The 14,082-nt window shown below is 38.9% G+C and overlaps 1 protein-coding gene across 3 annotated transcripts in view; it reads right to left on the bottom strand.

Moving 5' to 3' along the window:
• The window catches only part of PEX7 (peroxisomal biogenesis factor 7), a 50,440-nt gene that overhangs the window by 21,284 nt on the left and 15,074 nt on the right, over window positions 1–14,082 (bottom strand). For all 3 annotated transcript variants that reach the window (XM_055714048.1, XM_055714047.1, XM_055714046.1), the window contains 3 exons: window positions 8,575–8,681; window positions 8,066–8,179; window positions 3,833–3,888 (listed from right to left, as the gene is read on the bottom strand). In XM_055714048.1, coding sequence (XP_055570023.1) covers window positions 3,833–3,888; window positions 8,066–8,179; window positions 8,575–8,681 — 277 coding nt within the window. The remainder of the gene's footprint in view (window positions 1–3,832; window positions 3,889–8,065; window positions 8,180–8,574; window positions 8,682–14,082) is intronic.

The raw sequence follows: 14,082 nt of genomic DNA on the forward strand, positions 1-14,082 counted from the left end.
AACTGCTCTTTAATTAACCTACATTTTTCCTGAACTCTCTCAAAGAGTAAGGAAATGGTATAGAAAAAAAAATTCTCAATGATGCATTTACTAGACAGGGGTTAAATCCAAATCACTATACTCAATTATGTAAAAACTTGAGTTCAAATCTACACTCTCTTTTTATTAGCCCCCACTATGAACTTGGCATTTAAACTAGTTTTCAGTAGCTTGGCTATAGTGCACACATGCAATCATACTGTTTGCAAAGGATGAAGCTAAGCATTAACTTTGCTTTCAACCTACTATTTTTTGGGTTTAGATATCCAGTTAAAATTATGTGCCAAGCTAGCTGTTCTACCCGAAACAAACAAAAACCCTGCCTCTTCCATAGGAGTTTGGTAGTCTTATCTAAAGTTTGCATTTGTTTGGTTAAACTATAAATCTTCAGTAACATTTAAGATTACAGAGCTATGCCGTACCTAGTTATCTACTCTATGTTAATGCTTACAGACAATTCAGAGCTTGAAACAGAAATGTTAAAGAAAAAAAGAACAATATCATAACTAAACTGCTATTAAAACAACACTGCTTGTATCAATTAATCTGTTTTTAAAGGACTGCCATACCATACTGTTCTATGAATTATTATCAAACGTGGCTAACAAGTTACTGGCCTTGAGAAGATTTAACAAGATCCAAAATGAGTATCATGTGCTGGATTCCCTACTTCCACCTTTTATATATGTATCAAGTATTTTTGTTCTTAAGTTGAAATGTATGTGTATATAGTCATGTTCACCTGTCCACATGGTGTGTATACGCATGTACATACATGACAGCATGTGTGCACATATGTGCATGCGGAGTGTATTGTGCATCCAGTCAATCTCTAAACATTTCTAAGTGAACTTTACTTCTTACTGTGAGCTACGTTCCTTCCATGTAAATGACAGTACAGGGTACATGGCAGAGGTACAACATAGTTACTATATTACAGTCTTTAAAAGAGATGTTCCCAAACTGTTGTGGTAACAAGTTTCCTCCATTATACAGAATATTCTGCTTGTGCCACCTTTTTTCAAATTCTTTCACCTGGCCTTCTTTGTTGTTTGTTCACTCATACCAAATGCAGCAACTAGTAGTTTTAGAAAACTGCTAAAAATCTGTATTTCATCTCTTCAAACCTGCCCTCTGTCCCTAGTCACAGAAAAATAAATAAATGCCTAGAGTGGCATTTTGTGCAAAGGTCCCCAAGCTCTGCCTTTACATACACCCTGATATATGAGCTAGTGCTCATCTTTACTGACAGTTTCCACATATGAAAATGTCAGAGCTGAAATTGCATTAGATTTCAGTCCTGCATGAAGTGCATTAGTGCCAAACCTGAAGGACATATAGTTAGTGTCAAAAATGGGAAGAGATGACAACACAATCAAGTCATTTCACCACCTCATCTTCCTAGACTTTCTTTCCTGAGGAGCCTTTATCTACTGCAGCTCTCCAGTCTGGTGAGCAGTTCCACCGTCTCCCTATAATCCCCAACAGGAGAAGCCACAGCTCTGCCAATGCACATGGACTTCTAATTCCACATTTGTCTCCTCTGCTGTACACAGGTGTCAGGCTGATTTCACAGGGAAAGTGCAAATGCCTCTGGCATTATGCTGTACCCCACACCCTTCTCTGATCCCCATGCTTTCACTTTTCTTCAGGTTGTGGTCATTCTGCCCTGACATCTGTCGTTTAAAACACTCCTCACTGGGTTGGCAAGCCCATTGGCAAAGATGCTCTTGCCCTACTTTGTCAGATGGACCTTATGCCTGCCTTGCAGTACCCAATCGCTTAAAAGAGGACCTAGTGGTTGTAAAAGACAAAGCTGTGCTTATGATACCAGCTATGCAGCCGAGTGTTGCTTTGCTGGAGATGTCCTTTCCTACCTGAACCTTTCTCCTTCACTGTCAGGATCAAGAACACCACCACCTGGGCCCTCAGTGCCATGTAGCCAATCTTGATACATTCGTGGTCACCTCCTTCAGTAACGTGAGAACCCATACAGGTAAGTGGGAAAAGGCAGTGTTCTGAATCTGGACCAACCCTAGCAGTCTCTCCACAACATCCTGGACCTCAGCCCAAGGGAGGCAACAAAACCTTCCAAGACATCAGGTTGGGTTGACAGACAGATACTTCAAGAGGGAATGCACCAGCGGGCAGTCTCCAGTGATGATGGGCATTTTTTCTTTTGGTGCAGACACTCTGGCTCAGCTGACTCTGACACCTCCCCAGACCAAGCCTGTTCTTGCTCACCCATTTCCAGGGCACTAAATCTGTTCTCTAGCTCCAACTTGTGTTGCCAGAAGTCACAAGTTTCCAGCCTTCGCCATCAGGGGAATCTTTATCCTTACCCTCTGTTCCTGAAGAATAGTCTCTAACTGTCCCTCCTTCCTTGCACTGTGGGATTTGAGCTCTCACCTTTGAAGGATACCTGTGAAGACCTTGTCAGTCTTGCGTTCCCTATCCTTGATGGTATGCAATCTGTTCATCTCCTCCTGCAGCTCCTTTACCCCAGTACCTCAAAGAGAACACATCTCCCACAGGTGAAGCCACCATCACCCCCAGTCCCAGGAAGAGGCACCAGACGCTCCCTGCAGCCTAAGACCCGGAAGGCAACATCCTCGCCAGTGCTATCATGATTGAGGACTCAAATCTGCCAAGGATAACTGCTCCAGCAACTGTCTCCCTGTGCAACGTCTCCATTGTCACTGTACAGCCTCAAGCAGTCCCATGCCATCTGCAGCAGAGCTTCAGAGCCCCTTTGCACACCTGCGTGTTTCTGTTAGCTGCATTCTGGGAGCTGCGACCAAGAGCTTGGATCAAAACAGTATTCCAGCTATACTGCTCTTCTATACAAGAGATTATACAAAATTCCCACAATGCTTAACACACTAACTTCATGATGCAACTTAATATGATGTTATGGCACAAGACTATATAGATTTTTGATTTAGAAACATGTACAGGCACTGAGAGTTAGCAAGATTTCCCGTAGAAAACAGAACATTTCTGTGTCTGTTGTCAGATCACGTAGGACACAACCAGAAGTGATGTTAATTGGGATGACTTGGGGGAGTGGAATAACTTCGCAGTCACTTGTGGGGGAAGAGAGCTTCTCCCATTTGTAAATCTACTGCTTACTATATCCAGTCTATGTTATAAAATTTAAATGTAGATGAAAGAATGTGAATGAAATATTCAGTAATGTGCTTCATAGTTTATTGACATATGACGCTGTGGATCTTAGAGAAGTCCTAACATGAAGTTAAACTTCTTTGGGATTTTAATCAGCTTTAAGTCAGTGGTACTATAAAATCCTTAGCAGTATCAGATATACTAGGTAGCCAGGGCAACTTGCAGAAGTACTGTTTAAAGAACTTGAGCATACACACTGTGGAACAATACTCAAGCTTCCTCAGATACTGGTAGGACAAAAACTTTGTTCATAAAAAGCTTAAATAAAAATATGTCAGGGAAACTTACAAAGTTACCCACCTACATTAATATAAGAGGCTATTACCTTCTTAGCAGACACTATCACAGCTGGATGCAACTCCATTCAGCAGAACGATGTGAAAAGGATTACAGAAAGCATCTGTCAGAGCAGATATGATTCAGAAGAGTGACTGAGCTAGCCTTTAAGTGAAGAACCCATGCATTTTCAACATAGCTTACAAAGAGAAAACATCCAATAGCAACATTAACTGCACTTCAGTATGTCCACTCTAGAACTATCTCCCGTTGCAAGCCACATTAAAATATGTTATCTTTCCATTTGTATCCGATTAAAAAAATACCGTACCTCACAGTAAAATCATAGGAGCAAGACGCCAATAAGGTTGCATGGAATGGTGAAAACTGCAAGAAAATGAAACAGAACAACTTTTAAAGTAAAATCATTGTGAATGTATACAGACTTATAATAAGTAGAAAATTACCAAAGTTTAACTATATTAACTGTTTTGGTACGTACCACATCACAGACTACATCAGCAAATTTCTCCATTATGCTTCTAATTACAAAGAATGCTCTATGGGATCCTGCTTTGGTTTGATTTCATTACAGCAGTATCAAACAACCCTGCTGTAAAGTTAAGAAGTTTTAGGACAGTCATATAAACAGTCATTAAATTCTGCTTTTGGGTGACAAGTTGAGTATCATCTCATTATATAAATGTTTGAGAAAAGCCATGCGACCAGTTTATTCTTTTCAGAGAGAGAAAATCTGGGCCATACTGAAGAGAATGCAAGGTATATTACTGTCATCAATTCCACATCCTAAGATTTTGAAATTATTTACAGAAATGGGAAAATTGGAGATAAATTGAAAAACTGAAGGCAGCATAACCTCACTTCATAACTTCCCTGCCTCCTGCAGGGCATTTAATGGGACACACTCTTCTATGATCTCTTGCAGACAGGTCTAAACACTGCAAGCAATAAGGATGCAGTTATGTAAAATTGTTCACCTCGGCTCCAGCTTTTTGGCAACCCTCAATTTCTAACCATTTTAAGGTCAGTATTTCTCAGCAGGAAATACACAATTCATTGACATAACTTCAATTTGAAAAGCAGGTCCCCCACATCATGGTTCATAGGTAAGATTCTTCCTGCAAGACTTCCAACACTATTCACTGCTACTACGAAGTCAAAAGTTAAGCCTGAGCTATTGCCACAACTGCCCAAGCTGCCAAGACAGCAGTGTATGTTGTTGCCTGCCGAACCCTGCTGACAGAGTTCTCTTTACTGTAGCAGAACTGAGGGATGTGCATGCTTGAACTTTAACCTCCTCAGATTTCCTATAGTCTTTCTGGAGGGGGGTGTGGAATCATAACAAAACATCTTTCTCTTCTGTATCCCAAGAATATGAATACTGAAGAAGTAGTCTGATGGGCAGCAAAACCCAAAGGCATGTTTCCTGCATGCCCCCTTTGCATCTTTATCCACGTAGTTTCAGATGAAGCAAAAACATCTTGTCAAAGTTGAAAAGCTGTCATAACCTTAAGTATCCTAGAAACTTACCTAAGCAAACTCTGTCAATATACTTAGCAGAGTGCCACACATACAAGTTGAAAGAATTTGCACAATGTCTTTCTGCTACAAAGTGAAGATAGTATTTTAAAATTCCGTTCCACTCAACTGTGAAATAATACAACTTTATCACCTGAACAGTTGTATACAAACAGAAGAGACCAGCATATCACCCAGCCTGACCTCCAATATTTCATAGATAATTCACCCAAATATCTTCAGGTAAACTCAAAAGCCATAACTACCTTTCAGTATAAGAGATTGAAGTCAGCTAAGAATATGCAACAGCCAAATGCACCAATGAAAAGGGCTCCAGATGACCTCAGTGTGCTGATAATGCCCTGTACTGCAGTGAAAGATCATGAGAAATCTGCAGGAATCCTGACAGTATCATGTTGGGTAGAATTCCTTGCCAGCCTCAGATCTGACAGTCAATATAACCCTGAACAAGTGAACAGAATACAAAAGACAGACAGCTGAAGAGTGTGATTTCATGGTTGGTTTAAGCCAATTTAAAAATGCACTGCTGCCAAGAGTCATGGCCTTCCCTTCCCTGTCCACTTCAGGCTGCGTGCTCCTGCCCCCCCTCCTTTGTGTTAGGGCTTGCAATTGTGCAGTTGAGCAACAAATTGAGACAGCTTAGTGATCCAGACAGAAACTAGTCACTTTTAGGGACAGGATTTTTACTCGGAGCAATCAGCTGAGTCAGCTTGCTGCACAGCTTTGTAATTGCTAGTGTCAACACAATGTAGGGGGGAAGGGACATGAGTAGACAGCTGCTTCTATTTAAGTAGCATCCAGGTCTCTCTACATTTAGTGTGACTGGTGAGTTGTACCACACAAGTGTAGATATGCTGCCCCACCTCTAAATGCTGGCCCACATCCTCTTACCTTATGTCCAGAGGGACCATGTCTATCTTGAAATGGGAGCTATAAAATCCTGCTGAGACGGAACAGAAGTCACATGCATACACAGCCTCTCCACCGTGTCCTTAAAGCCACTCAGTGAACTGATCTCAGAGGCTGGTGAAAAGAAAGTTCTACTGCTGGCCAACTCATAATAATAATTTCAAGGCATTTTAAGAAAACAGGGAGCTTGATGGACCATAAAATGGAAACTCAATTGAGACTGTATAAGAATATAAAAGATACCCTACACAGTAAGGCCAACAGTCTTCAAGCCTAGTGCTCTATGTTTACATGGCATCTTTCGTATTTTAGTTTGTACTGATCACCTCTGGTCCTCTCATTAAATATCACTGAGAAGAGTCAAGCTTTGTCTTCTCCGTTTCCCCCAATCATTCATACACAGTGATAAGATCCTCCCTAAGCCTTCTCTTCTCCACACCAAACCCAGCTATCTCAGCCTCTCCTGGTAGGACAGAGGCTCCAGTCTCATAACCTTCTCTGCAGCCCTTTACTGGATTTACTCCAGTATGTCCATGTCTCCCTTGTATTAGGAAGCCCAGAACTGGACCCAACACTCTGCATGCGGTCTTGCTGGTGTGGTGAGTAGCGGGGAAAGATCACTTCCCTCAACCTGCTGACAATGCTTTTCCTAATGCAGCCCAGGATTATAGAGAATAGAAAAATTAGAGATGCTATCCCTGTGCAGCTTTTCTAGTATCTGTTTATCAACCAGCTGCTATCCATAAACCTGATGACACTGCCTGCCTATGCAACCTCTTCTGCAGAGAGCTAATTCAAGAAGTCTACCATCTGATGTATAAAAGAAGTCCTTCCATCTGTTCGTAAACCCATCTTCTGTAGTTCCATCAAGTTCTATTATCACAGGTTATGGTGAGTAACAATTCTGTGTTCACTTTCTCCATTTTATCAGGAAGATAATGTGCTGTGAATCCCTTAGTGGCAGAGCTGTTTTTTAAAAGACCCCACTAACTGTCAGAGAGTAAGAAGATGACAGTCTGTATTGATTAATACCGTATTGATTCATCTGTCTAAATGGCTGTCAAATAGGAGCTGCAAACTTATCTTGTTTAAAAAAGACAAGAAAAAACAAATTTGAACACCACTGCTAAATGTTCTTCTGCTATAAAGAACATTTAAGAGAGCCAGATTAGAGCATGGTCATGCAGGAATTAAATTCGGGAAAAAAGACTGGACAGCCACCACCAGTGGGGACAGCATACAAAGGTAGCTGAGATAAGGAAGAGCAGGAGCCTCCCAGGCTATCTGGCTGCAAACAGGATTGATGATATGGAACCACTTCCTTTTCTGACAAATTACAACCTAAGCACAGTAACTTCTAAAGTTGTTAGACACACATTAAAAATTCCAAGGGCACGTGAAGCAAAATACTGAGCTGGGATAATTTTTTTCTGCCAGTTCAGCCGTCCTAGAATACATTAATAAACATACCTGTTCTTGAAAGGCTTTAAAATGATCAGGTATATATCTGACTAATATAAAAAAATAGTAAGAACTGAATAATATGAAAAAAATGTCATTGTGCCTCTAGAACAAATCCCTGTTGGTGGGTGATCTAGTAGTACACAGATCCAGTATAGCCATCTGTAGACTTTCATGCACAAAGTTTTGAAATTTCTTTGAACATTTTAATGTTTCCTTTGTTTACACAAAAATACATATTCACAATGAGTTCTATACCTTGCCTTATGTGAATATTGACCCTTTGCATAGAAACAAAAAGGCACAGCACCATTTAAAAAATGAATTAGCAAAGGTATTTTCTCTATCTCAAACGCCATATAACATAGCAGAAGTAAACCTCCCAACACTCTCTCAAGCTCTCAAACACTCCTCATGGAAATATACTGACTTTGAAATCTCAGCAATCTGCTAAATATCAAAGTATTCTACAGTGCTGAAATGAAGGTTTCCAAGAACAATCACTACAGCATGTAAAATCTTCAACACCCATTTTATTTTTGCTAGTCATTAGATAATATAAAATATTACTGCTTTCCAGGAAGATTTGTTTAACAATTCAGTGGTGGTCATCAGGGAATAAAATACAACTTACTTTTACTCTTCTGATAGCATAGGTATGACCAAGCAAGATGAACACTGGTTGACGGATGTTCCGCAAATCCCAGCCTTTCAAGCTACAGTCAACTGCACCAGTTACCAGCAAGTTCTGATGATTTGATAAAACACAGATGTATCAGGAAAATGTAATTATTAAATTGCAATGATGTGCACGTTGGCTACAGAAGTTAGATAAATCAAACAATACAGATGAATAAATCATAAATGAGGTCTCCATTGTGTAAAATCAAGACAACAGAGAAATACAATCTGTTTCTCCACTATGGACTATTCTGTCCACTATACAAAATAAAAACCTCCAATCTACTTGAGCCATCCATCTGTTGGAGCAATGCACTTCTGAAGATGTAGTAATAAGTGAAAGCAACAAAGCAACTAGATATATTTTTCTAAAGAGAAGATGCATTAATGTTGCAGTAAAAAGACCCACTATTTAACGAGAGTTCTTCAAACAGGAAACCAGTTGGACTAACAGGTTTATACCTCATCATATTTGCACCAGTCACAGCTCAAGATCTCAGCCTGGTGGGCTGGTATCACAAGGTTGACTTTGGGAGCTTTCACATCCCAAACTCTTAAAGTCTGGTCACCTGAAACAAAGAGAAATTGACACAACATTGTTGAATCAATTATGGGATATAGTTAATCCTCTAGTATTTAGGAGGCAACTATTTCTTAGTTTGTATTTCATACAGCTATTACATGATGACACTCATGCCAAATAGAGCTAGCACATTATAGACACAGAGGTTAGATTAATGCAAAAAAGGAATCAGAACTTACTATTGCTGTTTCATTAGAAAAGAAAATAAGAACTACTTCATTTTATTGCTAACACTTCCATTATTTTCTAAACTCTAATTTGATCAAAAGGAGACGGGGTAAAATACTTAACATCTAACTACAGTAGTAATAGCTTAAGGTCCATTTAAAAATGGACTTAGAAGACCAGAATCATAGAAAAACTTTCTCTGCAAGCCAGCTGTGAAAAAGTACCTAGACACATACTTTTGGCATGCAGAAAAGTGAACAGTATTGAAAATGCAATTTATCTCCAGATTCTTTCAATGAAGGGAAAAATGATGATGCATTATCTGTACTCATCACGTGCAAAACCTGCACAGTTACTCTCGTTGAAATACCAGAAGATCAAGTAATTCTGCTGTAACTATTACAGATATTAAAGGCAATGTCTGCTTTAACCTCCGAGCCCATACACACACCTGCACATGTGCGTGCGCACACACACAGCTCTTCAGAGAGCAATGGAGTCCAGCTTAACTTAACAGTTGTGAATCACCTGAGCCTCTCTATCTCCAGCCATAAACTGCCTTCTACCCCTGAAGATCTTTACCATTTGCATATACCCTTCTTACAAATTCAGTTCTTAATGGCTTACAAAGACATGGAAAACTGCATCAGCTGACAACCATGCTTTTCAATTTTTTTTTTAAATTGTGATTCTCTCATTAACCCTGAATATTTAGCTTTGTATCAGCAAAAATGGATTCTCCAGCTCATTTTTTTACAGAGAGAGAAAATTGATTAGAACTCATGATTGTGTTCATCCAAGAGACAAATTAAATCTAAATAGAAGCTGTATCCAAACACCCATGATTTCTACAGAAATCATGTATCAGTACTACCTAAATTTAAAAAACAGTTTTACCTTGCTGCTGAAGAAATGACTGATGTTTCTTTGCCAGAAACACTTCTGGAAATTCTCAGATTGGTTATCATCAATAATTATGATTTTTATGCTGTTTAGATACAAGCATTTTGATGGTTTTAATGCCCATTTGGTCACTGGCCTTAAAATACACAGCTGGGCACACAAAATCATTGGTCTTTTTAAGAAGCTGGCTACGGTTGAAGCAAACCCATCCTTACAGCCACAACAATATTCCTATTGCATTTGCAGAAAGACACAAAATGGTTGCAAAGTCTGAATGCAAAAACAAAGCTAGAGTGAGCTTGGTTCCACTACCAGACACAAGACTAGTGTTATGACTATGGTGCTACACAGATCACAGGAAGCTCTGCTCTTATGGTTGGCTGGCTTTTCCTCAGACTCCATGATTGTGAGAGATACAGTACTCTTGGTGGATAAATTCCCTACCTGTAAGGTGGGAACAACACATGTTTTCTCACAATTTTAACTCCCCTCATCGATTTTGGTACTATCAAGAGTAAAACTGCTGCCCAGTATATGCACAGCACTCCTGAAAATGACACCCTGCAGTCAGCTGAAGCCCCAGGCATCACTAAAGTGCTTATAAAAACAGGCCAACATATGGAGAGGAAGGAACATAACCAGCAGGGTCTTGGCAAGAAAAGGGTAGTATGCTCATCCACCCACCATTAGTCTTGTTATCTGCTTGCCTGCGGAGGACAGATTTCAGTTTGAGTCTTAAGTCTTTCTGAGCTATTATAATGGACTTCTTAAAAAGCTTTTATTTTAATTTCATCAGATAACACAAGATTTGAAGGGGAAACACGTATTTCACTGTAGACAGGACCATTTTTCCTAAGCAAATAAATATATAAATCCAGGTGAACTAGAATGAACTGCTACAGAGATGGGCCACAGTAGCATTATGAGGGCCAAAAACGTTTGGAAAAGTAAGTTACTCAGCCAATAACAATTTCGACACTAAATATACAATTGCTCCAATTATGTCTTTTTTAATAGAAAATGCTGATGCACAAGAAAAAGAATTATTTTCCCTTTTTATTATTATTTTTATTTATTTATTTGAAAATGCTAGACTTAGCTGTCATTAATTCCGGCTGGCACTATTTGTGAAATGTTTTTAATGCAATAACATAACATGCAAGTGAGCCTTTCTGTGAACAGAACAGGCTGAATTAAAGCCAAAGGCAAATCCAATTTGTCCATTTAAGTTAGCTGAAGAATCAGATTAATTAAAAAGAAAAAAAGAGGCTGATAAGCTAAACAAGTGTAATCTTGACACACATTTTAACAAACTTTTTTTTTACCTCAAACATCTTTCTATGACCTCACTATATATATTTATATTTCTTTTCAACAAAAATTGCTGTAAAAAATTTTGGAATTTCCATGATTCCTTCAAACCTGCACTTCAAAGGATACATTTCTTCCATATGGCAAAGCAGAAGCAGGATAATAATAATAGAAAGTACAACTAAAGCACACCTAGTACAATCATATTCACTAACAGCCACTGCCAGTTTGCATACCAAAGTAAGCAACCAAAAAAAGTGGCCAACATTTCCCCCACAAAATATTTCTATTTTTGTAAGAAGCAATTTCTCTATGGCAACAGATTTTTGCTGGTCTGTTAGATAATTACGATTCCAGATTTGTTTGTATATTGTACTTGCTTTCTTTCATTTTAATGAATATTTGTGAAATCTTGGACGAATCAATAGAACTACACAATATATACTCATCTATTCAAAATTTTTGAAAGAGATGCTAATCTACAAGTACATCATCCCCGTATATGGGATAAAGACCACTAATGTGAATCACAATGTATGACAGTGAAAAGATACAGTTTATTTAAGATTTAAATTTCATGTAGGTTTTAGACTGGTTTTTTAATCACAGATGTATTTTACCCAAATCCATAAATGATAATCTCCTAAGTCCTGTGATAAGGACCACCTAAGCAATCATTGCCAAATAGTGCAGAGGTAAAACATTAACTATAAAAAACAGCTAGGTATTTGGGAGATCATTAAAAACTCAAGAAACCTTAAACACTATCTGAAGGCAAAAAGGATTCTAACCAGGACAGATACAATGTTTTTCAAGAACTAAAGTAAAGTAGTTAGCTCAAAGTTTTACTTCTAAAAAAATCAGATTCATTTTTTAAAGTTCTAAAGCAAGAAAACTTATTTTCTGACACTGTTCTCTTATGAAGAGGAAAAAACCCACCAAAAAACATATATTTAATTTACTGTAGGAAAAGAATTCAGCATAAGGGACAGAAGTATTGGAATATAAGGTGTAACAACATAAAATGGTTTGGGTTGGAAGGGACCTTGAAGATCATCTAGTTCCAACCCTCCTGCCATGGGCAGGGACACCTTCCACTAGAGCAGGTAGCTCAAAGCCCCATCCAGCCTGGCCTTGGGCACTTCCAGGGATGGGGCATCCACAGCTTCTCTGGGCAACCCCTTCCAGCACCTCACCAGCCTCACAGTAGAGAATTGCTTCCTTATAGCCAATCTAAATCTACCCTCTTTCAGTTACAAGCCATTCCCCCTTATCCTGTCATTACATGCCCTTGTAAAAAGTCAATGAAATCCAATTAAAGTAAGTACTTCTGCAGTGCCATTGAACGATTACAAGTTAACATTTCTTACTTGTATGTATTTTTAAATACTAAACCAGACTAAATTATTTAGCCAGAATGACATAGAAAATGTGGGAGAATAAGAACAGAACCCAAATCTAATGACTCTCAAAACCCATCTTTTTAGGCATGTTAAAACAATCATGCTGTTTCTGTCATAGATACTTGTCCTGGTTCTGGCTGGGAGAAAGTTAATTTTCTTCCTAGTAGCTGGTACAGTGCTGTGTTTCAGATTTAGGATGAGAATAACATTGATAACACACTGGTGCTTTAGTTGTTGCTGAGCAGTGCTTACATTAAGTAAAGGACTTTTCAACTTCTCTTGCTGCCCTGCCAGCAAGCAGGCTGGGGCTGCAAAAGAAGCTGGGAGGGGACACAGCTGGGACAGCTGGCCCCAACTGGCCAAAAGGGTATTCCATACCATATGATGTCATGCTCAGCATATAAAGCTGGGGGAAGGAGGAAGGAAGGATGTTTGGAGTCATGGTGTTTGTCTTCGCAAGCAACTGCTACACGCGACGGAGCCCTGCTGTCCTGGGGATGGCTGAGCACCTGCCTGCCCATGCGAAATGGTGAATGAATTCCTTGTTTTGCTCGCTTGCATGTGTGGCTTTTGCTTTACTTATTAAACTGTCTTTATCTCAACCCCTGAGTCTTCTCACTTTTACTCTTCCGATTCTCTCCCCAGTCCCACTGAGGGGGGACTGAGTAAGCGGCTGCGTGGGGCTTAGTTGCCAGCGGGAGTTAAACCACGGCAACAGCAGAAGCGAACCTAGAGCAGGATTAATAAAGCTCATGAGATTCCACACAAAGCGACAGAAATAGTGACATGAATAGCAGCTTTATTTAAATCATTGAACAGGACTCTACTGAATGCACAAAATCTACTTCCACGTAGCACAACCTAGATAGCAAATAAACATAACTGCCAGTGGAAACATACTTTGCAACTGGTAAGTTTTTGGTCTGATACAAAATGCTGTAAAGCTAAGAAACCAAAGAGCTTTAAGTTATTTCAGAGAAGACCTCAACAGAATCTTTTTTCTGAAAGGAGTAAATAGTTTTAAGAAAATAATAATTAAAAAAAATAATCAGTGAAAACTTCTTTCAGTGTTTTCCAAGATGATTAAACATAAATCTTGGGTCCAAATATTTATTTCAATATTGACTTAACTTATGACTTACTATTAAATGATTTTTCAGCAAATGGCAATATTGGCTAGATACTTAAGTCCAAACCAAATGACCCAGAACCTATTAATTCACTGTAAAAACCTGTGAATGCATTTTCCTTCTTAACACTTAATCATTATTTCACAATGCAAGATTCTAATATAAAAAGTGCTTTATATTCTAGCATGTGCTGCATACAATACTTTACTATGGTTAGCATACACTATAAATTGAGGGCTAAACTCATTTCCTGAGAAATATTTCAGCTTGCACATCAGAGGATGACTTAGCAAAGCTTACTGAGCACAAGACTTGGATGAATTCTCCACTGTGCTGGTATGTCTTGAAGCAATAGATTGCAAATGAAAATGCCCACCTGACTTCATTACACAGATGTGACACAACAAAGTAAGCAAGTCAATTATATTTTAATACCTTCTAGCATAAACATCAGTTTAGCTAAACTGCAACA

This window comes from Falco cherrug, chromosome 6 (genome assembly GCF_023634085.1).
Source record: "Falco cherrug isolate bFalChe1 chromosome 6, bFalChe1.pri, whole genome shotgun sequence".
NCBI classification, from domain to species: Eukaryota; Metazoa; Chordata; class Aves; order Falconiformes; family Falconidae; genus Falco; species Falco cherrug.